The sequence below is a fragment of the Podarcis gaigeae genome (genome assembly GCF_964106915.1).
Source record: "Podarcis gaigeae genome assembly, chromosome: 17".
NCBI lineage: Eukaryota > Metazoa > Chordata > Lepidosauria > Squamata > Lacertidae > Podarcis > Podarcis gaigeae.
Window position 1 is genome coordinate 36,152,969 of NC_139694.1, and position 26,672 is coordinate 36,179,640.

General features: G+C 47.3%; 2 protein-coding genes across 6 annotated transcripts; one reads left to right on the forward strand and one right to left on the reverse strand.

Moving 5' to 3' along the window:
* Positions 1-1,392: 1,392 nt before the first annotated feature.
* On the reverse strand, positions 1,393-17,776 carry LOC310834916 (outer kinetochore KNL1 complex subunit ZWINT-like). Of its 3 annotated transcripts, none has more exons than XM_083719442.1 (10): positions 17,529-17,776; positions 9,432-9,531; positions 9,203-9,314; positions 8,215-8,381; positions 7,713-7,769; positions 7,458-7,609; positions 6,454-6,625; positions 6,234-6,373; positions 2,869-3,028; positions 1,393-1,798 (listed from the first exon to the last, which is right to left on the reverse strand). In XM_083719442.1, the coding sequence occupies exons 1-10, from the start codon at positions 17,594-17,596 to the stop codon at positions 1,718-1,720; spliced, it is 1,209 nt and encodes a 402-aa protein (XP_083575568.1). In that variant the 5' UTR covers positions 17,597-17,776; the 3' UTR covers positions 1,393-1,717. The 3 variants fall into 3 exon arrangements, with proteins under 3 accessions (XP_083575568.1, XP_083575569.1, XP_083575570.1); XM_083719443.1 differs by lacking the exon at positions 17,529-17,776 and adding an exon at positions 12,204-12,310; XM_083719444.1 differs by lacking the exon at positions 17,529-17,776 and adding an exon at positions 9,655-9,848.
* WDR13 (WD repeat domain 13) lies at positions 15,338-26,665 on the forward strand. Of its 3 annotated transcripts, none has more exons than XM_083719235.1 (10): positions 15,338-15,724; positions 18,448-18,534; positions 19,513-19,753; positions 20,640-20,749; positions 21,010-21,140; positions 21,713-22,020; positions 22,435-22,615; positions 22,704-22,845; positions 23,040-23,158; positions 23,388-26,665. In XM_083719235.1, the coding sequence occupies exons 1-10, from the start codon at positions 15,645-15,647 to the stop codon at positions 23,570-23,572; spliced, it is 1,584 nt and encodes a 527-aa protein (XP_083575361.1). In that variant the 5' UTR covers positions 15,338-15,644; the 3' UTR covers positions 23,573-26,665. The 3 variants fall into 3 exon arrangements, with proteins under 3 accessions (XP_083575361.1, XP_083575363.1, XP_083575362.1); XM_083719237.1 differs by lacking the exon at positions 15,338-15,724 and adding an exon at positions 16,708-17,125; XM_083719236.1 differs by lacking the exon at positions 15,338-15,724 and adding an exon at positions 17,792-17,946.
* Positions 26,666-26,672: the final 7 nt, after the last annotated feature.

Consider the following 26,672-nt stretch of genomic DNA (forward strand, 5'->3'; position numbering starts at 1 on the left):
CTTGGGCCAGTGTCTCCAGCACTTATCGCACGGCGGGTCGGAGGGAAGGGGAGAGCGTGCCCATATGCTATTTCTGGCACACTTCTGGGTTGGAGGAGCACCAGAAATAGCTTGTGCCCATGTGCATGGGCCTCCTCTGACCCAGATGTGCACTGGAAATAATTGCGCATGCGCACAAGTGGGCAGCAGCGCAGCACCGCTGAGAGCGGGCGGCGGTGGTCGCTGCGGGCCAGATAAACGAGTCCCTTGGGCCTTATCCGGCCTGCGGGCCTTAGTTTGGGGACCCCTGGTTTAAGAGTTCTACCCTTGCTTGTAGAACTCCAAAAAGGAAGTAGTAGCCATTATTAGTAGCCAATGCTCCACTTCAAATTCAGCATTCATGGTGGGAGGGTAGAAACCTTGTGTGTGTGACTCAGATACAATTTCTATTGGGGGGTGGAGAACCACCTGGAGTGTATACACTGGCCTAGAATCAAAAACAAGCAGGGGGAAAAGTAATCCCAGGTGAAGGAGGGTCCGAAAGACCACCCTCTAGAGTTGCATCTGTCACTCCAGGTAAGGCTCTCTCTTCGCAAGAAGTGTGGTGAAACAGCAGCACCAAGTGGCAAGATGCAGAACTCCTCCAACCAACAGCTGCCTGCTTTAAGCACATAGAAAGTCGCCAAATGCTGGGTCCGAGCATCGGTCCATCTGGCATAGTGCTGTCCACACTGACTGGGAGCGGCTCTCTAGGATTTCAGACAAGTTCCTCTTCCAGCCCAACCTAGAGATGCCCAGGACTGGATGCAAAGCAGCTGCTCTGCCACAAAGCTACAGCTCTTCTGCACATGTTGAGTTCTCATCCCCAAATTAATAGTATTTTTGGTTCACGTAATGCATGGCTACATTCCCCCCCCCCACCTCTAATGTTCGGAGTACTGCTTTTTTCTGTTTCAATTTACCGTATTTTTCGCTCTATAAGACGCACCAGACCACGAGACGCACCTAGTTTTTGGAGGAAAACAAGAAGAAGAAAAAATCTGAATCTCAGAAGCCAGAACAGCAAGAGGGGTTGCTGCGCAGTGAAAGCAGCGATCCCTCTTGCTGTTCTGGCTTCTGGGATAGCTGTGCAGCCTGCATTCGCTCCATAAGACGCACACACATCTCCCCTTACTTTTTAGGAGGGAAAAAGTGAGTCTTATAGAGCAAAAAATACGATACTTTAGCTCTGTGTTCTTTCAGTCTGTGTTCTTGTTGTAATTCAGTTATATCTCCAATAGTGAATCCTTCCTTCCGCTTCTTTCCTTTTTAAAATGATTATTTGCACTGATCCTTGTATGACAGTTTTCAAAGTGCCCCATAATAAGGCTTCTTGGTACTGTGATGAATCATTATGTACATAGAATTCCTCGATTTTTAATTTGATGCTGGGTTTTATTGAACAGAAAAAAGCAAAGTTTCAGAATGTTTAGAAGTGAAGTCAGACACAAACACATGTAAGGATGAGAGGGGGCTTGAAATGTACAAGAGGAAGATCCACTCAAGACACAGAAATCAAAACTGACCAGGGGTTGAGGAGGGAGGAACTGAAAGGGCCAGCACAAGAAAGGAGAATGCAGCTGTCCCGGGTTAAGTCTCTTCTCCTTCCCCAAGATAGAGGCAAGAAGAGCAGCTCCTTAGCAAGGTTCTAGTCCCAAACCTTCCTTCACCCTGCATGGGCAGAGGGAGCAGCAGCTGTTCAGGCAAGGAAAGGAGCGTTGAAGTCCACGGCACTGAGATATTCCAGCCAGTCCCGCAGCGAAGGTCTCTCCTGAGGGGGCTGCCAGAAAGAAAGAAGATTAGTGCATCATGGCCAGGACTCAAGAAGAAGAAGAAGAAGAAGAAGAAGAAGTGGTGGCTATAGGACTTGTGCTTGAAGGACAACTTGAAGCATCTGTTGAAGAACTTGAAGAAAAGTTTGGATTTGATATCCAGTTTTATCACTACCCGAAGGAGTCTCAAAGCAGCTAACAATCTCCTTTCCCTTCCTCCGCCACAACAAACACTCTGTGAGGTGAGTGGGGCTGAGAGACTTCAGAGAAGTGTGACTAGCCCCAGGTCATCCAGCAGCTGCATGTGGAGGAGCGGAGACGCGAACCCGGTTCCCCAGATTACGAGTCCACCGCTCTAAACCACTACACCACAGCCTCAGGAAACCACAAGGAGCTCCTAGGAAATGGTTGCCCAGGAATCTGAGCATCTCGTCTAACTGGTGCAAGGCAGGCTACTGAGAGTTTTATGCCACTGCTTAAAACAAAGAGAAGGGCACTGCCCCTCAGGTATCTTCCATAAAAGCATCTCATGCCTCTGTGAACCCACCGCTGTGTCCTTTTGAGTCACTTTTAACATGAGATGGAGGGTTACGGCCAGAAAACAGAGAAGGAAGAAAGCAAAAGCCTATAGATGAGGGACCTTTAGCCTTTCACCCAGAAAGAGGCCCCTCTCACCCCAAAAAACCACGATTCCCCTAGGAATTGCATAGGAGCACTCCATTCCTTTGGGACATCAGCAGCCATTTTACAAATCCCACCTTCATTTATATTTGCATGCCTAACAACCTAGGGAGCAAGTGCAGCTATGCTTAATAGGGCTGGAAGCAAAGGGTCAAGAATGAGCATGGGCAGAAGCACTGACCCACAGTTCCTCTTAACAGCTGCACTTCCATGCGCATCCCCAATGTTTGGTGCCCATTCTTCTACCCCAAATAGATCTCTAGCCAGAAGGCAGGAGAACAGAGAAAAGTGCGGCAGCTGGGCACGAGAGGATCAACGATTTTAACAGCCTCCTTAATTCCTAATTCTTGCTGTTTCATTTACCCCCATTCAAGATCACCACCCACCCAGCACGAACCTTATAGGAAGTTGCATCAACTGTGCCATGCTGCACCTTCACTGAGCAGAGGGAGATGCCACCGCTGGCTGGGTATCCTGGCTCCACATAGAGGTTACAAGTGGAGCTGGGCTTCAGGTAACTCAGAATCCTTTTCTCTTGCTGCCAATCAATAGCAAAACTGCAGAGGGAAGAGCAGAGGGAGGGTTAAGGCATCAGCAATGGCTGGGATGGAGACAGTCAGTGGGGATGGAAATACAACATCCTTCCAAAATGGGGGGCATTCCCTTGAACGCAGCAATCCCCACTGCACATGGAGGCCAGGCAGTTCTCCAAGAACAGGGCAGGTCAATGCCTAAGTGATGGCTAGCAAGCACAAGAGAGCCAGGTCTCATTGATGCCTGGGGTTGGCCAAGGCTGCCAGCTGCCAATCCCTTCTAAGAGCCCACTGGACAGATACCATGGCCTGTCTCTGTTCTGTACAGTGCCTAAACAAGTATGAAAAGGGATTAAAAGGGAACAGAATCTTCTAGGTTCATGGATGTTCGGGGGGGGGGGTGGAGGGCATCTCACAGCCCTCATTCCATTCTTTTCCAGCCTTGCTTTCATCCAAATGGCTTGAAACACCCGCTCTCAGTGCTCCAAGCATTCTCAGCTGTCTTTAGAACCAGCCAGAGGAGCAGTGAAAAGGTGAGAGTGTGGCTTGGTTAAGAAGAACACCTAAGCTTCTGACAAAGATAAGATCCCAGTTGGGGTCTGAAGACACATCAAAACAGATATCTCTTAACAGCTGCATCAGTGCAGGCGAACTAATACCAGTGTACTGGAAGAAGCAAAGATCACCAGTGTCAAAGCAATGACTCTTCAACATCAACTTCGTTGGATTGGTCATGTTGTGCGGATGCCTGATTATCGTCTTCCAAAGCAACTATAGTCATACCTTGGGTTACAGCCGCTTCAGGTTGCGTTTTTTCGGGTTGTGGACCGCCGAAACCCGGAAGTACCGGAACGGGTTACTTCTGGGTTTTGGCAGTCGCGCATGCGCCAAATCGCCAAATCACGCTTTGCACATGCGCAGAAGAGCCGAATCACAATCCGCGCATGCGCAGACGCGGGTTGCAAATGCTGCGGGTTGTGAACATGCATCCCGCACGGATCACGCTCGCAACCCGAGCGTCCACTGTACTCTATTCCAAACTTAAAAATGTAAAGCATAATGCTGGTGGTCAATAAAAGAGGTTTAAAGACTCTCTCAAGGCAAATCTTTAAAAATGTAGTACAGTCGTACCTTGGTTACAGACGCTTTGGGTTACAAACTCCGCTAACCAGGAAGTGGTTGCTCCAGGTTAAGAACTTTGCCTCAGGATAAGAACGGAAATCGCGCACAAGCGGTGCAGCGGCACCAGGAGGCCCCATTAGCGAAAGGAAGTCTCAGGTTAAGAACCGTTTCAGGTTAAGAACGGACCTCTGGAACGAATTAAGTTCTTAACCTGAGGTACCACTGTATAAACACCGACAACTGGGAAACACTGGCCTGCAAATGCTCCAATTGGAGAACAGCCTTTACCAAAGGTGTCATGGCCTTTGAAGATGCTTGAACTCAGGACGAAACGGAGAAACATGCTAAGAGGAAGGCACGTTTAGCAAACCCTCACCGTGATCAACTCCCTCCCAGAAACCTATGTCCCCACTGTGGAAGGACGTGTGGATCCAGAATTGGCCTCCACAGTCACTTACGGACTCACTGTTAAAACTGTGTTCATGGAAGACAATCTTACTCGGCTATGAGTGATTGCCAAAGAAAGAAGAAGCTATCAAGTGATCAGAGGAGTGTCGATTTCACATCACTGTGAAGGGACGTATTCACAAAAAACTGGAAGCTGGCCAAGAAACAGAGCAATGTGCACTTTAGTCTTAGCAACGCCAACCTTTCTCTCTGTAGCACTCATGCTGTTAACTCCCCTCCTGGAAAAGGTTAAGCCAGTCCCTCTCTCTCTCTCTCAAGCTTCAGGCAGGCAATTAAAACCTTCCTATTTTGCCAGCCTTGCAGTGTGGGTGAAAAGTTACATCTCCCTGCTTTTATGTTGAATCATATTATCCTGCTATTTTGAGTACAGTGGTATCTCGCAAGACGAATGCCTCGCAAGACAAATGCCTCGCAAGACGAAAGAGTTTTCCGTTTTTTGAGTCGTTCCGCAAGACGAATTTCCCTATGGGCTTGCTTATTGCGAGTTTGTTTCCTTTTTCTTAAAGCTGCTAAGCCGTTAATAGCCGCTAAGCCGTTAATAGCCGCTAATAGCCGTGCTTCGCAAGACAAAAAAACCGCAAGACGAAGAGACTCGCGGAACGGATTAATTTCGTCTTGCGAGGCACCACGGTATTTCAATTTTACTTATTTATGAACTGCTTTCTCTGAAGTATGAGTATCTCAAAGCAATTTCACAATACAGCTCAGTTGCACCCAATTAAATTTTACTCAGAGCAGAGCTGCTGAAATTAGTCATGTCCATTCCTTTCAACGGACCAACTCTGAGTAGGAACCAACAAGCCAGTATTATTATCATATACAAATTTTACACAGTTCAGTACACCCAAAGATGTATTGCTAACAATAAAGCATACATCTCTGATTGCAAAACAATCAATTCCTCACTTCACATTATAATATCCTCTGTAAAGACACAGAAAGATAAACATCACTATTCCTAGCTACAGATAGGTAGCCGTGTTGGTCTGCTGTAGTCAAAACAAAAGCAAAAAAATCCTTTCAGTAGCACCTTAGAGCCCAACTAAGTTTGTTATTGGTATGCACACGAAAGCTCATACCAATAACAAACTTAGTTGGTCTCTAAGGTGCTACTGGAAGGAATTTTTTTATCACTATTCCTAGTTCTCATCTTAATAGTTCTTCCTCATAAATTCAGAAACTCGGTCCTAGTATTGACAGCTGTTTGGTTATGCTTTTGAATTCCACATGCAAAATTGATTTGAGTGACGTGAGCTGCTTTTCTTGTGTTTTATATGTATTATCTATGTTTTTAATAAACTGCTTTGCATTTATTCTTGACAAAAGATGAGGGCATAAATTTCTAAATAAATAAAAAATTCAATTTGAGCAGATAAACTAGCAGGCTTGCCAAGGCGGTTTCAGAGCCCCTGTGATCCAACCCCACTTCATTTGGTCTGCTTCATTTGGCAACGGGTCTCTGCACCACTCCCCTACATGCTCCAAACTGGAGACACCAGGAGATAAATCAAAGCAAGGTCTCTGGTGCCGAGCTACACCTGCCCCTGCAACTTCCTCTCTGTGTAAAGACAGAAAAACTTCCAACTCAACCGTGAACTCCAGAGGCCCAAAACAGCTCTACAAAAGCAAGGAAGCTCACCAGCTGTGCAGCAACACAATCTCAGCCAGTAGTTGTGCTTGCTGGAAGTAGCTATTCTGCAACTCCAGGACGATGGCTCTGATGTTGCCGCAAGCGCCTTCGGGAAGCACCAAAGAGGGAGGGAAGAAAGGGCTGTCGCTCTGCATGGGAGAAGGAGATCCAGTGATCGGTCTGAGGACTCTCTGATCCAGGCCAGAACCCGATTCTCGCTCTGACTCACCTGCAGCATGACGCTGCCATCATCCCTCCAGTGCAAGCGCAGCTTCAGGGCGTGGGGAGTGGCAGCCCCCGGCTGGGCTGGGGAGATCAGCTCAAACTCCAGGTCACTCTTTGACTCAGAAAGCAGTCTGACCCCTTGCAAAGTCTCCAGAAGGGACCGGAAGTCAGAGATCCTGCGGACAATGAACAAGTCCAGGGCGGGGCAATAAAGAGGAGGAAATCTGGAGGCATATCTCCAACAAGACTCATGGTGGAGCAGTCAGGGTGGTGGCTGGAGTAGTGAAGGGCTGGATTCCTCCCACCCCAACCTTTTAAAGGCAGCCTTAAGACTGAAGATTTTAACCCATGCTATAAAATAAGGCAATGAGTACTCCAGACAGACAAAATCTGAACTCTGCACCAGGTAACCTGCAGTCTCTTGTGGATTATAGAAGTTACCGTATTTTTTGCTCTATAAGACACACTTTTCCCCTCCTAAAAAAGTAAGGGGAAATGTGTGAATGCAGGCGGGAGGCTCTGCTCAGCGCTCCCTTTAAAGAGCCCCGTGGGGGGCTTCTGGGATAGCCTCTTGCTGTTCTGGCTTCTGGGATTCAGAGTATTTTTTTTCTTGTTTTCCTCCTCCAAAAACTAGGTGCGTCTTATGGTCTGGTGCATCTTATAGAGCGAAAAATATGGTGGCGTGATTCCCTTATTGTGCATAGTTTGATTCAACCACCATTAGTTACAGGGAGCTGCACACATCTACAAAGGACACCCCATAATTTCTCAGCCACCCCTCTGGCTGCCCAGCTGAAAAGAGGCAAGGCCCACACACTTGCTTTCAAGCATGCATCTTTCCCCGCATAATCAGAACCTTAAGTTTCAACGGCGGGGTAGCTGTGCATATCCTGCCCCAACTGAAGATATGGAATCAGGGGGTGGCCGTTATTCCTTATTCCAAGTCACAGGTGCAATCTTGGACACATTTCAGATTCCATTCCCCGCAACCGGAACCAGCGCCCTCACCTCTGGACCTCTTCCTGCCAAGCGCAGGCCTGGCGCTCTTCTTCCTCCAGCTCCCTCCGCAGTTGCTGCAGCTCCTCGCGCTGCGCCTGCAGACTGCCTTGCAGCTCCGCCATGCGCTCCTCCAGCCGCCGCTGCTGCTCACACAAGGCATCCTGCCGGGGTAGAGGCAACCAGGATCAAGCCCAGGGACTCAACCAGCTGCTATCCCCACTCCGGACCAGCTCAGATCTAGTTCACTTGCCCTGTTAGCCCCACCTGCTCCTTCTGCTGCCTCTTCTGAGCGCTCCTCGCCTTCTCCTCCATCTCCAGTTTCTACAAGGGAAGCGCAAAGTAAGGGCAGGAATCCCAAATGGTTGGGTCACAACCTACGCCTTATCAATATACACTGTTGGCTGGGCTTACAGACACGAGTTACCCCTGATGGGACATAGAAACAAAGGGAAGGTGTACTCCATCCCATCCCCCATTATAATATTTTGGCTACTAAGGGGCTTCTTGAATTTGAACCCAGTGTTGTATATGACTGGTTGCATTATTTCCAAATAAATGAAATGGGCAGCTTGCTTTAATCCAAGGGCAGGAAATCTCTGGGCCTCTAGGTCTGGTTGCGCTAGAGCTCCCACCATTCCTGAGCCATGGGAGCTGACATCTGGAAACATCTCAAGAGCCACAGGTTCACCACTCTTGCTATAATCAGAAAATAGGGGGACAACTCCATCCCAGGCTCCCCATCACCACCCCCAAATCAGCAAAGCACCTTGTCTCGGTAGCGTTGCAGAGCTTCTTCCAAGAGCTGAGCTCGGTTCCGTGCCTGCTCCAGCTTGAGCAGCAGTTGTGGCACATCCTTCTTGATGCTCTCCACTTGTTGTTGGTACTCAGCTTTGAGCTTCTTCCACTCCTGCTTCGCTTCGGCTACCTCCTGTCCTGCAAGAGAAGGGGGTGGTGGTGGGGAGCCCAAAATCAGCCTTGGAGATAGAAGAGGCGGTACATGTGCCCCCACCCTCAGTCATTTCACCGAGTTTCTCAAAGTACCAGAAGTAGAAGCGGGAGTTTCCAACCAGCCACAATAAAAAAATAAACTCTCCAGGGAACAAGGCTGATGTTCATTAAACCAGCTTGCCCAATACACCCACCAGTCACCGGCTGAAGAAATGTAGCTCCACAGAGCACACTTCAGCACTGCTCAGCTTGGACTCTTGGACTGAAAGCACAGAGTGTTTACTGGGGAGTTTAAAAAATACATTTCCTGCTTTGCATTAATTTTTATTTTATTTTGTGGGAAATAAATGCAAGGCAGTTTATAAAAATATAAAGATTTTTTAAAATTAAATTAATAAATGAAATAATAAAAATAAAAACCCCATTTCCTAATCCAGGGGTGACCAACGTGGCACGCTCTGGATGCTTTGGACTACAAATCCCATCAGCACCTGCTAGCATGGACTGATGATGATGATGGGAGTTGTAGTCCAGCAACATCTGGAGGGTCACAGGTAAGTTGCCCCACTATTTTGGCCCTGGAAACAGTTTAAGGTTGTATATGGCAAGGAGGAAAGCAGTGGTGCAACGCTATGGCGCAATTCCATGGGAGTCGATCCAAAAACAAGTTTAACTACACTAAGCAATCCACAATGCAGGGCTATTTTTCAAAATTAACATGCAAACTAGAGATACTTTGATTCACGCTACACCCTTATTAGTTTGGACACATAGAAAACCGTGACTTGTGCAGCACGCATACTCACGAACAGAAGATTTGGAGGCGTTCTCAACGCAAAGTCCAGAATCAAGGAAATCCAGACAGAACTTCAACACTTGCAGCTGCATCAACATAAACTTGTGGGCGTGCCTGGTGCTCTGGAAAACACGCACCAAAAGCAGGGTTCAAGTCAGCACCCCGGGAGCTCTCTGCCCGTTGAGCCAGCCAGGACTAAAGCCAGCATCCCCTCCAAGGGAAAAAGGGCTACTACTCACCACGGCATGCTCAGCCAAAACCTGAGGGGGTGGGTCGGCCTCCACCCCATATTGGGCTTGGCTCTCAAAGGCAAGTGCATCCTTCACCCGAGCAAGAAGCCTAAGGAGGACATGAAGAAACCACAACATCAAGAAACTAAAAGAGCACTTTTCAAAACTTCCTATCTCCCAGGAAACATTTCAGCCCTCCATACTGATGAAAGATTCAAGGTCATATTCTTACCTAGTCCAGGGTGGGCAAATGTGGGCTCCACAGATGTTGTTGGATTACAAACTCCCATTGTTCCTGGCCACTAGCTACACTGAGGCTAATGGGAGTTGTAGTTCAACATCTGGAGGTCACAAGATGCCCACGCCAAGGACATACATCCAGCTCAGCTGGGATACTTGCCAGGCTAACCAAGATTCAGAGTTGATCTATGCAAACAGGGAGCAACACCTTGAACACACCTAACACCAATCTGGTATAATGGTTAAAGTGTTGGACTAGGACCTGGGAGACAAGGGTTCAAATCCTCACAATGATGAAACTCAACCCACCTCAAAGGGTTGTTATGGGGATTAAACAGGATGGAGAACAACATACACAGCACTGAGGTCCTTGAAGAAAAAAAATGTGATATAAATGCAATAAAATAAATAAATATAGCTGAACAGGTGGTCAGAAATGACGGGGAAGTTGTTCTATACAGGGAAACCTGCCTGCTGTTTCACTGCCTCACTAAGAAACCAGTCAAGCCTATGCTGTTGTTTAATATGTTCTTGACTAATTATTTTGTACTGGTTTTTAAATGGTGTTTTATGTTTTACTTGTTATACGTATTGTTATGAGCTCTTCTATGAGATGGAGGCATATACTTTTATAAGCAAACAACCCCCTGATGAACTTTCAAGGAACACCCAAGTGCCTGTGGAAAATTAATAGAATCGTAGAGTTAGAATCATAGAATCATAGAGTTGGAAGAGACCCCAAGGGCCATCGAGTCCAACCCCCTGCCAAGCAGGAAACACCATCAGAGCACTCCTGACATATGGTTGTCAAGCCTCTGCTTAAATACCTAAAAAGAAGGAGACTCCACCACACTCCTTGGCAGCAAATTCCACTGTCAAACAGCTCTTACTGTCAGGAAGTTCTTCCTAATGTTTAGGTGGAATCTTCTTTCTTGTAGTTTGGATCCATTGCTCCGTGTCCGCTTCTCTGGAGCAGCAGAAAACAACCTTTCTCCCTCCTCTATGTGATATCCTTTAATATATTTGAACATGGCTATCATATCACCCCTTAACCTCCTCTTCTCCAGGCTAAACATGCCCAGCTCCCTTAGCCGTTCCTCATAAGGCATCGTTTCCAGGCCTTTGACCATTTTGGTTGCCCTCCTCTGGACACGTTCCAGTTTGTCAGGGTCCTTCGTGAACTGTGGTGCCCAGAACTGGACACAGTACTCCAGGTGAGGTCTGACCAGAGCAGAATACAGTGGCACTATTACTTCCCTTGATCTAGATGCTATACTCCTATTGATGCAGCCCAGAATTGGAAAGGACCTGCAGATCACCTAGTCCAACCCCCTGCAATTAGAATGTTTTCAAGCAAATGCAGCAGCAGAAGCTAGGGAAATGCAGAATTATGTTTTTAGCAGGCACTGAAAAGTGTACAGTGAAGGCACCTGCTTGATCTCAATAGGCAGGGAGTTTCGAAGTGTAGGCACTGCCAAACTAAAGGATCAAGTGCATAAAATGGGTATTATGTGGCACCTGCTGTAGTGCCAGTAGCCCCAATTCAGAGCGGTTGAGTGGGCACAGGGAGGGCCAGGCGACCTCGCAAGCAAGCTGGTCCAAAGATACATACATGCGTGTATTTATATATATATTGTACAGTGGTGCCTCGCTAGACGAAATTAATCCGTTCCGCGATTCTCTTCGTCTAGCGGTTTTTTCGTCTTGCGAAGCAAGCCCATTGACAACTTAGCGGATTAGTGCTAGAGCTGTCAAGCGGCTTCCAGCGATCAGCTGTTAAGCGGCTTATCAGCAGAACAGCTGATAAGCGGCTTAGCGGCTTAGGAAAAGGGCGAAAAAAGCAAAAAAAAAACAAAAACCCGCCGGGGACGCAAGATTTTTTCGTCTTGTGAAGCAACCCCATAGGGAAATTCGTTTTGCGAAGTGCCTCCAAAACAGAAAAACCCTTTCGTCTAGCGGGTTTTTCGTCTTGCGAGGCGTTCGGGGCACCACTGTATATACAAATGAAAACCATTCTTCCTTCAACGCCCGACGAAATAGTTAAGTGCAAAGGGGGGGGGCGGAGTACCGCAGCTCTCCCAAACGAGTCTGCTTGATGTATAAATGGTGGTTTTAGGCGACCTCGTAGGTAAACCGGTCCCAAGCTGTTAACCTTTTCGAGATTATATGGATTTTTTAAAATTTAGTGCGTTAAGCAAAGTCCTGTCGCTCCCAGAAGCCCTTTAACCACCGGAACCCAAATACATCCGTCGCCCGGTGAACTAGCACAAGAGCATTTCCCCCATATTGTTTTAATGCATTTACTTGTTTAATAAAATGGATACACCGCTTGGTTGTTCCAAAAATAAAAAAGTCCCTGAGCTGTTCACAAAAAGGCAAGACTATAAAACCAGGATGTTTTATAATGTTACGCGTGCAATAAACTAAAACAAGATTAAAATACCCTAAGATTTATACCAGCTGAAGAGAAACCAGAGCGCGCGTATATTTTTAAAAATATCCCTATTTCCTGGGGATAAATGGCAAATAAACAGCACTCACTCCGCAGCCTCCGAGGCCGCCATAGCCGCTCAATGTCGCTGCGCTCCTCGCGCCTTTTCATTTGAGTCCACATCGCCCCACTTCCGTCCTCCAAGCATACCAATCGCTGCTCGGAGACCAGGCAATGCCCCGCCCAGTGGCTTGGATCCCGCAGCGCCATTGGAGGGAAGCGGCGCGGAGGCGGGAAGATGGGCGGCGACCGAAATGAACGCTCGCCTCCATTTTGAGAAAGGCGTCTGGCACGGGCGGCCGGGCTGGGGATTGTGGGGAGGAGGAAACAACCACAATAACAAAACAACAACAGACGCTCAATGCCTAAAAGAGACATATTGGCCGTTTCCGAGGCTGGGGATGGGGGAGGGGTCCATCTCAAAAGAATGCGATTAAATAGAAAATGGGCAGGTTTCACACACACCCAGCCCCACTTCCCCGTCTGCATTTGAACACGTTGCTGAAGTTGGTTCCCAGTTGCTTATTTGCTCCAGATTTCGAAAGTACTGTACGCAGTTCCTTCGACATGACAAGCAAAGTTTATATGGGCGCTGTGGGTAAAACCTCAGTGCCTAGGACTTGCTGATCGTATGGTCGGCAGTTCGAATCCCCGCGGCGGGGTGAGCTCCTGTCGTTCAGTCCCTGCTCCTGCCCACCTAGCAGTTCGAAAGCACCCCTAAGTGCAAGTAGATAAATAGGTACCGCTTTATAGCAGGAAGGTAAACAGCGTTTCCATGTGCGGCACTGGTGCTGGCTCACCAGTGCAGCTTCGTAACGCTGGCCACGTGACCAGGAAGTGTCTTCGGAAGGCGCCGGCTCCCGGCCTCTTGAGTGAGATGAGCGCACAACCCTAGAGTCGGACACGACTGGCCCGTACGGGCAAGGGTACCTTTAACTTTACCTTTACAGCCCCAGAAATAAAGCTTGGGTTAACTCATTGGGAGTGGTAATGGGACTACCCTTCTCAAGCACAGCAATAAGTTGATCCAGTCCAAAGCAGACTGCTTGTAAAATGTTCATAAATGCGTGATGACACCCCCCCCCCCCCAATAAACATCATAAATGGGTTATGGAAGGGATCCCCATCTCAAAAACTGCTTTGGGCCAGGGTGAAGAATAATGGCCAAGCAGATGGCAGAGCATCCTCTGCGATGTGTTGTATCCTGCCTTCCCACGGGTGTATGGAATGGTCAAGGGCATCCATGAACACCATAAATAGCCAAAATATTTAGAAATAATTGGGGTTTCCCCCTCCCCACCCCCCGCCAAGATGTGCTTCTGGCCAGAACAAATACACTCAAGCAAATGGACAGTGCCCTCCACAAGATGTAGGTGCATTCTGCTTGATCCAGAGCTTCCTTTGGGTGCATGTCACAATTAAGGACATAGAAAAAATAGGTAATGTGTGTGTCTACTCCATCCATTCCTTTTATTTGCATGCCATTTTCCCACCCCCCAAAAATCATGCTCAAAGCGGCTTACAACAAAGAAAACAATGCATTTTAAACAAACACTACAAAAACAATTTCATGATAACATATCAAAACAATATGAAATATAATAACGTACAAAAATGACATTTCAGTGTTATAAATATAACAAGATTACTTAAACAACATGCAGCGTCCGACAGCAAAAATAACAAGAGAGCTTCACAGTTTCACCTTAGTCTTAGAAACACCCTACTTTCCCTGGTGTTGCTCACAATCCCTTCCCCGGATGTCAATGACAGCAGGATACCACGCACAGTGAGTATGCCCAATATGCCCACTACTCCATTGCCCCGCACCTCTCCAGCAACAGTTTCCTATAAGGCTTCCAAAAGTATGCTCTAGGCCAGTGTTTTTCAACCTTTTTTGGGCAAAGGCACACTTGTTTCATGAAAAAAATCACGAGGCACACCACCATTAGAAAATGTTAAAAAAAATAACTCTGTGCCTATATATAAAGTAATTCTCTTGAATAGGAATCAAATTTTTCCCACGGCACACCAGGCAACATCTTGCGGCACACTAGTGTGCCACGGAACAGTGGTTGAAAAACACTGCTCTAGGCCACCATGAATCATGCACCCACTTCTTCTTCTTCTTCTTCTTCTTCTTCTTCTTCTTCTTCTTCTTCTTCTTCTTCTAACTTATACACCACCCTATACCTGGAGGTCTCAGGGCAGTTCACAAGAGATGATGGTGTGATATTGAATGATATGGAATACCACTTCTCCCGGAGGGTCTTCCTGGCGCAGGGCACCATCAAGGAACATCTAAGCACACCAGCTTTAGTGAAGTGTTTGTTTGTTTTAACTTAAAGTAACTTTGGGAGATGTTTTGGTGTCATTAATTGAAAAGAAATTAGACAGCAATACTGACAGGCATTTGTACAGCATGAGCCTAGGCATGTTTATTCAAAAGTAAATTTCACAGAGTTGAATAAGGCCTGTTCCCAGGTGAATGTGCATTGTATTGTCACATTATCAGAGCTGTCAACTTTTCCCTTTTCTTGCAAGGAATCCTATTCGGAATAAGGGAATTTCCCTTTAAAAAAGGGAAACACTGACAGCTATGCATATTATGTATATTTTTTTTAAAGTTACTCTGGATGGTATAGTCACAATGAAGCTGTAGCAAGAAACTGAAGAATTTGGCAGATTTTTCCTTCTGTGCCTCTCACCCAGAATTCCTCATTAAGAGCTTAGGATAAAATCCAGGGTTGTGGTTCATTTGTGCATATCCATAATTGTGAGACATTTGTCTTTCAGCTTCTTTATGAATGAGCCTAGTTCTTTCCTGCATTTTATTCTGGTCCTACGAACTTCTGGCTTATATTCAACTTACAGCTCCCATGGATGTTTAGTCAGAAAGAAGTTCCACAGAGCTTAGGGAGTCTTACTTCCATGTAAGATTGCATGGGGATTCTGCCTTTTAAGACTGCCACTTTTTCTTCTAACTTTTCCCGTAGTTAAGCTTCTTATTCCCACTTTTCTCCATGTTAGGAAAATCATCTTGCTTTACTTCTGTGGGTCCGGCTAGAGTTAAAACACCGTCTGTTCTTGCCTTACTTCTCTAGTAAATAAATTATGTTTGGGGCTATAAATACATTGTAAACTTAGCTGTAGCTTTGTATGAAGGCTGCAGTTCTTGTAAGCGCTTAGTGGAGCATCTCACTGGAAGCAGCGGGGCTGTACTTGTGAGAAAATGAACATAAAGCTCAGGCTGTAATTGTAAAATCTCATAGTCCACTCTAGGTGGCCTATAGATGCCTCTCTGAGGCACCTAGGCTTATAACCAGGCTCTCCAGGAATTTGAACTACTTACTTTTTTTTTTTACATACGCGCACACACACAGATAGAACTGGCCTTCCTTATCACCAGTTCCTTTCCCAAGCGGCCCCACCCTCTCTACAAAGGCCCAGATTGCAGCCTAGCAGGTGCATCTGGCTTCCCTGGGAAAGCCATGGAGTGGAATCCGGAGAGGAGGAAAAGAAGCTCCGTGAGTGGCAGCAGCTGGGGCAACTGGAGCTGGATGAGATTCCAGTAAGTTTCCTTGCTTTGTTTTTCCTTGAGCTTCCTGGTGTGGCCTCTGGCTGGGTGGCTTGCAAAACTTTGTACAGACATTTTACAGGAAATGCTTGCTGGCATACTGTTCAACTCCTGCTTGAACTCTCCCTGCTTCTTTCCTTGATTTTTAACTACTCCATCCTTTTTCGCTCTCCTTGCTCTGGATCGCTTTGGTACCGTAAACAAGAGATTCTGCAAGGGCGCAGAGCTCTTAATTCAGTAGAATGGCACGAGAGTGGTTTGTAAAATGACGAGCGCAGAGGCAGGTAGGGTTAACAGGCGCAACTTGCTATACAAGGGTTTGGCATCGCCCAAATTCCTTCCACCCTGTTTTCTTGAATTGGAGACTGGTATTTCTCGGTTGCCTTTGCACCTCCCTCCCTCTGGTCCTCCCCACTCCCTAGCCGTAATGAAGACTGCAAGCCCTTCTAGGCACGAACCTCTTAGGGTGAGATGCAAGGGTATTCTGCAGCCTAGCAGTGCTATATAGTTAATATTATTATACAACTTATTGTACTATGTTTTTATACGTGTTGTAAGCTGCCCAGATGGGAAGGGTATATTATTATTATTATTATTATTATTATTATTATTATTACTACTACTGTTATTATTATTATTAACTATATTGGAGCCTGGAGTTTAAGGGTTAATAAAGCGAGGTCTCAGACCTCCAACTACCCCATCTCCGTTCAGTTCTAGGAGTCACTTTTGTGCAACGCAGTGCAAAACTACAAAATGCAAAAAAAGTGTATGCAAAACTACAAAATGCCTCCCCCCTCCAAACACATATTGGGACTTTGTGATGACTACGGGCAGGGGTGCCAACTTGAATAAAACATTGGGGTTGGGGCACATAATCAATCACACGCACACTATCTGAATGGCAATGCCCATCAACTTGGGGGCGTCTCCCTCCCTCCAATATTTTAATAGAGGTGGGGGGAGGGACCTGGGTCCCTAGGAGTTGGCTCCTATGACAGCGGAAGTGGCTTCTTTGTTATTGTTTTACAAACGCGTCCGCTTTGAAAATCTCACCAGTTACCCGCCCCCTCCCCGCCCCCGGAGCTCCTCATCCCCGATGGGGAGATTGCACTCTGCACGTGCTCTGGAGTGCGCGCACCGCAGCCAGGCCGGCGAGCAACCTCTGGGCGGCCTGCCACTCGCGTCCCCTAAGCGGCGCCCGGCCACCTCCGCCTCGGAAGGGCCGGGCGCCGCCGGGCCCGCATGCGCCGCCGCCGCGCCTTGTGGGCTGGAGCCGCCGGTGCTCCTCCTCCTCCCGCCTTCCTCGTCGTCTCCGCCCTTTTCTTCCGCCGCTCTTGCTGCTGCCGCTGCCGGCCATCGCCGCGGCTGAGGACCCGGGAGCCGCTGCTGCAGGTACCGCCCGCGTCCCCAGCGCCCCTTCCACCCGCGGGACCCCGATCCGACCCTCCGGCCGGCTGCCCTCGCAGGATGAGGCCCCTCTCCCTCTCCCCGGGTCCGGTTGCCGTGGAAACGAGCCCGCCCCTTGCAAGGTTGGCCTCGCCTGCCTCTCCCGGCGAGGTGGTCGCCATGGAGACCCCGTGGTGTCCCTGCCTTCGGGGCATCCCGCGGACACAGGCCCTTTCTCAGCGCATCCACATCCCTCTCTCCCTTGCCTTCCTTCATCCCCCCCTTCCTCTTCTCATCACCATAGTAACCAGCCCATGCCATCACCCCCAAAACGTCGCTTCTCCCTTCGCATCTCTCCCCACCCCCCACGTAATAGGGAATTAATTCTCCTCCCATCAAAAATGCTTACGGGATTATTCCGCTCCTCCAGCAAATCAGGCTGTCATTGCTTCTCATCCCCGAGTTATCATACCGCATCGTGAGCCCGTTCTTCCCTTTTTCCTCACCCCCTCCCCCAAATCAGAAATTAGGCCCCTTTTGAGGAAAGAGCCAGCAAAAATTGTCCACTGCAAAGCCCAGTTGTCGCAGATGATGCTGGTGCATATCCCCCTCTGACCTTCCTCTTTTCGGGGGAGCGTGTAGTGGGATATTAGAGACCAGATGGCACCGTGCTGGATTTGGCTTAGGGTTCACTCTTATCTATCTCGTATGGATGCTCTAATGCAGGCACGGCCAAATTCTTAAGCTATGGGGACTGGGCCCCTTTTGCAAAGCCGCTGTAGGGGAGGGGCACTCCTCCCTGGGAAGAACTGCCAAGAATTATTAAGGTACTAATGTGGGGGGGGGGGCAGATGAGAGTCATGCTGCAGGTCTCCTGACTGGGCAGTTTGCAATCCCTGCTCTAGTACCTTTAGCAATCCTGTGGCCCATATCCATTCCCTGTATTAGTGCTGTCTGTTATGTGGAGGGAACATCAGTGTCAAACCCAAACCTTTCTTCCCTCCCAGTATAGCTCCCTTATGCTGCAGGAAACAAAATACTACCACCACACCCATTGGTGACTGAGTCCCATCATCTGCTTCAATTGGCTCTTCCTTAGCATGTCAGAAGCACTGTCACAGAGCTGTTTTTCCTGTGGGTTGCCTATCCTATGTCCATTGCCTATGGCCATTTTCACAGCTAAGGCTTCTTTTGTCATAGCCATCTGTGTGCCTCTTGGCCTGGAAGTTGCGTGCTAATGGATGGATGGGCCATCACGTTGCGCAAGCCTTTAATCCCTCTCTGCGCCCATCTCTGAAGCTGATTTCTCTGTGACCTCTCAATTGCAGACGCCCACTTACAAGCTCCCCTGAGCGGCCAGTGGCAGTGTGGGGCATGGCAGCAGTGTGGCAGCAAGTGTTGGCTGTAGACGCACGGTAAGTGTAAAGGAGTAGGGCCCACAGGGGTCTTGGGCAGTGCTTTGTGCTGGCGGAAGTAGTGTGCTTCTGCATATCAGTTGCTGGGAATCACAAATGAGTGCTACTGCTCCTAGGTCCTGCTAGTGGACTTCCCACAGCCATCTGGCTGGCCGTTGTAAGAAAAGGATGCTGGGCCTTTGGTCTGATCCTGCAGGGCTCCCCATGTTATTATGGGAAGAGCAAGTCCAGAGAAGGAGCTAAATCAGTCTTGTCTAATTGTTCAGGGAGATAGGTGTCTTGTGTGAGAATTCTAGATCCATGTTTGGTGGGAACATCAACAATAGCTATGAATATGCTTTCACAATTACCCTTGGTAGTTTCTCCAGGTGAGTCCATCATTTTTGATGCCGTACCTTCAATTAGTGCAGGAATTACCATATTGGCCTGAATATAGGCTGCATCCCGCTCTTCCCCAAACCAGGCCTGTATAAAATCATGCTCTTATAGGTAGAAAAGCTGTGATTTAAAAAAATCTCATTTTAGGGGTGCTTCCTATATTGGGGGAGGCTTGTATCCGGACCAATATGATCAAACCTTCACTAAAGACATGTCCTGAGAAAGGGTCAGTGTCTTGTGTCTTTGGACAACTAAGTTTTAGAAGCAAAATATCAATATTTTAGAGGTAGATGGCGGGTGGGTGGGTTCCTCAAATCTGACTTTTTACCAAAGGGATTTTATTTCCAATTGTTGAATGTTTTTCCTTTGGTGGCCTCAAATATATTGTATAATGGCATTATAGTGTTATCAGCTGTAGTAGTGACGACAGCGTGGCAATCCAAGATACTGTGCTGCAGGGGAATCTTGAAGGAGATTCTCTCCGTTCAGTTGGTGCTAACCCCAGCACAATGCTAAAGAGCAAGAGAGAGCAGGGTGAGCTGAATTAGAATGCAATTAGGCTCAGGCTTCCAGCAGCTGATGCACCAACCCCTATTTCAGGTACAACGCATACCGCACCCCAACCTTCCCGCAATTCCGCACACAGTACATCCGCCGGCGCAGCCAGCTGCTGCGGGACAACGCCAAGGCCGGCTACGACCCCTCGCTCCGCAAGCAGTACCTGCGGCTGCGCAGTCAGCTCCTGGCCCAGCGCTACGGCCCCCTCTCAGAGCAGAGCAGCTTCCGTGCCTACAGCAACAGCATTGTCCGAAGCAGTCGTACCACACTTGACCGCATGGAGGTAACCAAGGGCAGCCGGGAGGGACGACAAGAGTAACACCAGCCCTGTGCATTTGGCCCGGGACATCATGTATTTAAATGAAGCCTATTCCGTTGGTGGGAAGAGGGCCGTAGGTGTTTTGCAGAGGTCAGCACTTGCTCAGAGGAGAGAATGATTCCTTGCAACACAGGAGCATTTGAGCTCCCACTCCGTGCAGCACAGTATTCTTGTCCAGTAGGATCAGGGCTGTGTGTAATCTGTCCCCCAGGGAAGCCAAAGCTAAACTATGCATGTGCCATGGGCATAGCCCGGGGGGGGGGCAAGGAGAAGCAGCTCCCCCCCTCCAGATCAAGTAAAACAATAGAAATACTTAACTGACCAACCACATCGGTTCTGCTCCCCCTAACAAAAAACTTGGCTACGCCCATGGCATGTGCAATAGACATACGCAGAGTAAGTTTATTTGTTTAGAGCCGCTCACATAATTCCAATCCCAATATTCAGATTTTCAGAAAATTTGGCAGATTTGGGAAAACAGACAAGAAAAATGGGAATGTAGAGAGCAGAACAAGGTAAGGGCACAGTTAAAGAGGTATTCCTCCCTCCGCAAAGGTTCCAGAGTCTTCATTAAAAGCCTCCCGACACATTTTTAGTCATCGGGATTAGAAAATAGACAAACAAAACAGAGGGAACAGAAGCACAGGTTAGAAATCTGAGTCTTTTATAAAGGCACTCTGCAACTTAAGTGCTGGCATCCGTTTCCTCATCTTCTCATTGCTTCCTCTCTGGAATCCCTGACCTTGCAGATATACCTGTCTCTGCTTTCCCTCAGTAATGCACCCAGCATAGTATTTCATCTAGCTCCTTGCTATCTTCCAATGTAACTATTTTATGCATTGTGCCATAGGATTTTGATGACGACCCAAGGGCACTGGGTGCCCGAGGCCACCGCCGCTCTGTCAGCCGAGGGTCCTACCAGCTTCAGGCACAAATGAACCGAGCTGTCTACGATGAGAGGTATAAGGCTGACAGATCTAATCTGGGGCTAAAAGCGGGCATGGCATTCATCTGCTCATTTGGTGCATGTCAATTCTTTGACTTCCAAGTTTTTGTCAGAACCCTGGATGCTGTTCTGACTCCAGTACAGGTGAAGCTGCCAAGACAAAAGCTCTCTGCTCCCATACTGGTCTCCCCACCCCACCCCAACACCCATTCCATCGGAAACAAAGTTCGAGGTGTGTGCTTATTTCATAACAATGCCTTGTGTCTTCCTTTAGACCCCCTGGCAGTGTTGTCCCCACTTCGGTGGCAGAGGCCAGCCGTGCAATGGCCGGGGATACCACCCTAAGTGAGAACTACGCCTTTGCTGGCATGTACCATATATTTGACCAGCACGTGGATGAGGCTGGTGAGTAGAGCAGTAGCTAAGGTGTCATGGGGTAACTACTAACTGTCTCCATGTTGTCTTTTGATGTCACATTGGTCATATGAACCAGGGTGACAATGAAGATTGCGTTTTGGAGAGAACTATATAGATGTGACACACCACACACCCTTGCAAAAAACCAAAACAGACGGCTCCAGGACAAGTAGTGAGATTATTATTCCTGCCTTCTTGAGGTGGAAGCAAGCAAGGGAAAGTGGAGGGTTGGAAAAGCCTTTGCAGGCTGGTGTTGCTTCTTTTGGTGATAAGCATGCTTAAGTGCAGCTGTTAACTATTAAGTAGCCTAACACAAAGCCTCCCTTCCCCCACAGCCTTCCTCAAATGCTCCTTAGAGAGCTCTGTAATTGTGTTGATGCAAAAAGGGAATCATGTTCTGAGTGGTATCTGGCAGAGAGATATTTGTAGCTGGAGTGCATGGAAATAATTAAGAATCCCTTAAAACTGCCAGCCTCTTAGAGGGTGGGTGCTGGTGCTGGTGCTGCTCTTGCCTTGCTGTCAACATCCGGCTAACAACCATTTCCCCTTTTCTTCCCCAGTGCCCAAGGTTCAGTTTGCCAATGATGACAAACACCTCTTAGCCTGCTGTTCTCTGGATGGTACAATTTCTGTGTGCCAGCTGGTGCCAACTCCCCCTGTGGTGCTGCGGGTGCTGAAGGGACATAGCCGGGGCGTGTCGGACTTTGCCTGGTCCCTCTCCAACGACATCATTGTTTCCACTTCACTTGACGCCACTATGCGCATATGGGCTACAGAGGATGGCAAGTGCATCCGGGAAATTCCAGATCCAGATGCCTCCGAGCTGCTCTGCTGCACTTTCCAGCCCATGAACAATAATCTCACAGTGGTGAGTGAAGGCCTAGGATGTAGTGCCCCTGCCCACTTCCACCTGAGCTAATAAACAAAGCACCGGGCCTTTCGCCTACAAGGGACATGTGCTTGCATACAGTTGAGGTTTCTTCCTTTCTCCCCGCCCCCAAATGATGTAGGTACAGAATAAGTGGGCTGAATCAAAAGAAATGGGGACTGGAATCAGTACTGCTGGGAGTGAAGCAAAGGCAGTCTGGTCAGAAGTCAAAGGGATGTGGCACAGATAAAAACATAAACTATCTCCTCTAGGTGTTTCAGGTCCATAATTAACCAAGATGGTGGTGAGGGGAGAGTCTCTTGGGGGGTAAGAGGAAAGGAAGAGTGTGTGTCTGTTGCTCATTCTTCTGCTCTGTAGAATAGTATGAAACTGACATCTTTGTTTGTCCATAAGGTGGGGAATGGAAAGCACAACCTCCATGTGGTGAACATCTCGACAGGGAAAAAAGTGAAGGGTGGCTCAAGCAAGCTAACTGGCCGAGTGCTCTCTCTCTCCTTTGATTCCCCTGGCCGTATCCTCTGGGCAGGAGATGACAAAGGCAGCATATTTTCTTTCCTCTTTGATATGGCAACAGGTGAGTGGAGTGGGATGGGGAGCATAGTAAGGACAAGGATTAGCACAGATTGGCTTCAAGCCCTCTGCTTCCTTCTTCCCCCCTGCAGGAAAACTGACCAAGGCAAAACGGCTGGTAGTTAACGAGGGCAGTTCTATCACCAGTATCTCAGCCCGCTCTTGGATCAGCAGAGAAGCACGGGACCCCTCCCTCCTCATCAATGCATGTATTAACAAGCTGCTGCTATATAGGTGAGGGGCTTTCCATGGCATTGCCATGCTAGAAGACAGACACTTGCTCTACTCATATGTGCAGAGTGCCAATGAGCCCCACATTAGAGGATAGATTATGTGATACATGTTTGTGTAGTGCAGCTGCAGAGAAGCAGTTTGCTATGATTAAGCTATTTATCCATTGTCTGTTCTTGGCTACTTTTTCCTGACAGGGTAGTGGACAACGAAGGGACACTCCAGCTTAAGAGAAGTTTCCAGATACAGCAGAGCTCGCATCCTGTCCGCAGCATCTTCTGCCCCCTCATGTCCTTCCGCCAGGGAGCTTGCATTGGTATGATGCCCATGAAAGTTCACTCTCATTGTAAAGGGGATGCTGGACAAGACATTCTCACTTGGAATTTCTTGCAGGTTGCCACTTTCTTGCCTGCAACTCTGCTCCTGCATGCAGCTAATCTGTATGACACATAATTATTGCAGAGCCCACTCCCCTCACCCCACAAAAAAACAAACAAACAGGGAAGCTTTTGTCCCCTCTAATTACTTCTCTTTGTGCATTTCAGTGACCGGCAGTGAGGATATGTGTGTCTACTTCTTTGACGTGGAGCGAGCTACCAAGGCTATAGTCAACAAACTACAAGGTCATAGTGCTGCTGTGCTGGATGTCAGCTTTAACTGTGATGAGAGCCTGTTGGCATCCAGTGATGCCAAAGGCATGGTTATTGTCTGGAAAAGAGAACAGAAGTAGCATTTCTTCCCTGATGAGTGGAAAGAAGTACACTCACTCAACATTGTTGAAGGAGACAGCCTGGGTGAAAGTCAGGAACCCTAAACACCATTTGTCCTCCTTTTGCTGGTAGTTTTATTTATATCTTCTGCAGCTGTGAAAGTACTGAGAACATCTTTACAGTGAACCAGCATCCATTTCTTCCCAGGTTTTCAGTTAGTGGGATTTTGTATAGCAGACAAAGGATGCAGGTTATCCTGTGAGAAGTTTGGCTTACTTCTGTTGTGGTTTATGTGTTAGATGTCCAGGTTGCTGTCAGCTGTAATCAACAGGACACAATGTATGCCAAAAGGGAAGGTGGTAAACAATGCTGCAGAGCCTCTCTGCCAACTGGCAGCATAGGATTTGGGGCTACATGGGTTCTTTGGCTTACGAGCATGAAATTTAGTGGTCCTAGCTTCCATTTAGTAGTAGCTTTCTCCTTGCTGCTGCATAACTACTTTGCTGTTGCAATGGTCCATTCCTTCCTGGAAATACCAAGGACATCAAACTCCAGAAAGCTGCATCTTCTCTTTGCCTCCTTCAAGTGCCAGACTGAGCCATCAACTTGGAAGGATCAGCTTTATTAGCGTGCGTGTTGGACATGTGAACTGCAGCTACAACTTTGTGGACAGATTCCCCTCCAACATGAAAAATCTTGCAGCTCATGTCTACATTGGGCTCTTAGTTCTGGCATGTGTTTCAGGAGCAGCTACCAGTGATGAAATGTCTTCCGATTACCGGGAAGAGGAAACTGCAGGTGCTGAATAGATTTGCTTGCACACCAACACAGCTTGCTTGAAATATTACTAGGAATGTGTTTGGAATATCAAGAAACTCAATCTGGAACATTCCTGACAACTGTATTCAAAAGCAGGTGGTGGAGTTGAGTCTGCTAAATTGAACTTTGCAGCTACTTAATGCAGTTGCTTTTTGCCACTTATCTTCCACAGCATGTGTGGCATTGTAACAGGGAAGGGGGTTAGTTGTATTGAAACTCTTCTGTATTGTGGCTGTGATAGTTGCTTTTTCCTCAAATTTGTTCTTTCTGTGGACTAGGAGAAAAGATTTCTAAATTCACTTTTACTTGAAAAAACAAGTGGTAGGATTTTCAGACAGGCATGTGCAAGGTAAGAGCTGATGGGATGGTGCTTCAAATTTCCTCATAGGTGCCACATCAGTCACCTTATGAAGAACATGAGTTGAGCTAAGGGGGCCCTGCACATAAGGCGGCAAGCCAGCCACTTCTTTGCATCAAACAGATTGCACAGCTGAGAGAATTGTGGCACTCAGAACTGGACACAGCATTCCAGGTGTGATTTGACTGAGACAGTATAAAGCAGTAGTATAACTTCCCTTGGTCTGAACACTATACTTCTGTTGATGCAGCCTAGAATAGCATTCATTTTTTGACCTGCCAAATGCCTTTGGAAAACCCACAAGCAAGACATGAGAATAATAGCCTTGTTGCTAAAGATCAATAATAGATTCAGAGGCATACTTCCTCCAATCTTGAGGAAACAGTGCTTTCAAAACTAGTAGCCCAATAGCCTTGTCCTCTATGAATCTGGCAAATCCCCTTTCAAAGACATTTAAGCTTCTGACCATCATTACATCTTGTGGAAGCAAACTTTTAAAGAAAAAGTGCTGTTTGAAGAACCTCCTTTTGTCATTCCAAAATATCCTGCCAAACAACTTTATTGAATGACTCTGGGTTCCAGTGTAATGAGGATGGAAAATTGTATTTCTACCCACTTTTTCCACACTACGCAATTTTATAAGTTCCTGTCACACCCTCATACTTGCTTTCCCACCCTAACTTAAAAGCCCCAAGCACCATAGCCTTTTCCTTATTATAAGAAGTATTCTAAACCTCAGTTTATTTAGTTCAGCCTTTCTGCATCCTCTCAAACTAAACAACCTTTTTGAGATGTGGCAACCAGCACTGTACACAGCACTCCCAAGTGTAGTCACTACACTACATGTTTATAAAGGCATTGGAATCTCTTGGACACATGAATGGCAATACAAAAAATATAACACACTGGCAACCTGGACAACAACGCAATAAACTAAACAATGGCCCAGTTTGGTCTCACTATGCTTTAGTGAGAAGGAGCAAGCTTTGCTCCTCCCCTGGCTTTGCTGTTTTCAGACTACCCAGAGCTCACCATTTGTCCTCCCCAAAGAAACTACCAGTGGCAAACCAATAACAAACATCAGTTGTAACTCACGATTCATTAGGAATAAATGAACAACACTATTAATCTTAAATATGTGCACAGACCTATCTCCTTTGCATTGGGCCAATGATGGAGTGCTCTTTTCTTCTGGCAAGAATTGCATGGCACCTGAGCTTGGATGCTACTAGCATTCTCCTTTTTGAGAGAGGTGGAAGAGGACTGCTTTTCCACACTACATTGTAATAGTTGAAATTCAGCTCATGGAAATGAAAATGATGGGGAAAAGATCACCTATTACATATTTGCCTGGCCTGCAACTATTAAAAACAGATAACCTCAGTCAGCAAAAAAGCATCGCATCATTACCAGGCATCATACTAAGCAGCTTCTTGAGTTTCTGCACTGTGAAGGTCAAATACGTTGCAGTTCACTAAAATGAAAGCAAGATTGATGGCCCTAAAAGTTTTTTTCAGTTTTATGCAATGAAGAAGGAACAAGTGTGTGAATAGACTTCTGATATTTCTTATAGAGATTTACAAGGATGTAGGGCCAGGGACTATCCCCTGAAATGGACAGAGCAAAGCAGGGTCAAGCCCCACCTTGCACATTGAATGAAAATGCAGAAACACTTCACTTCCTCTTCACACATGACATGCTAGTTTCTTTTTCATTTAACATGGCATCCAAACCCAGTATCCTTATTCTTTGTAAACTCTCAGTTTAGAGGGGCTGCACCTAGAGATGTCCCATTTAATTATCTACAGAAGTAGGATAGAGAGGCCTGGCCCCTAGACTCGAGGTTCCCTACCACAGATTTATACAGCTGATTACTTGTGTGAATGACGGCTACATGGAAAATGGATGCTAAATAAAATTACCTGAAATTAGTAAAGCTTCAG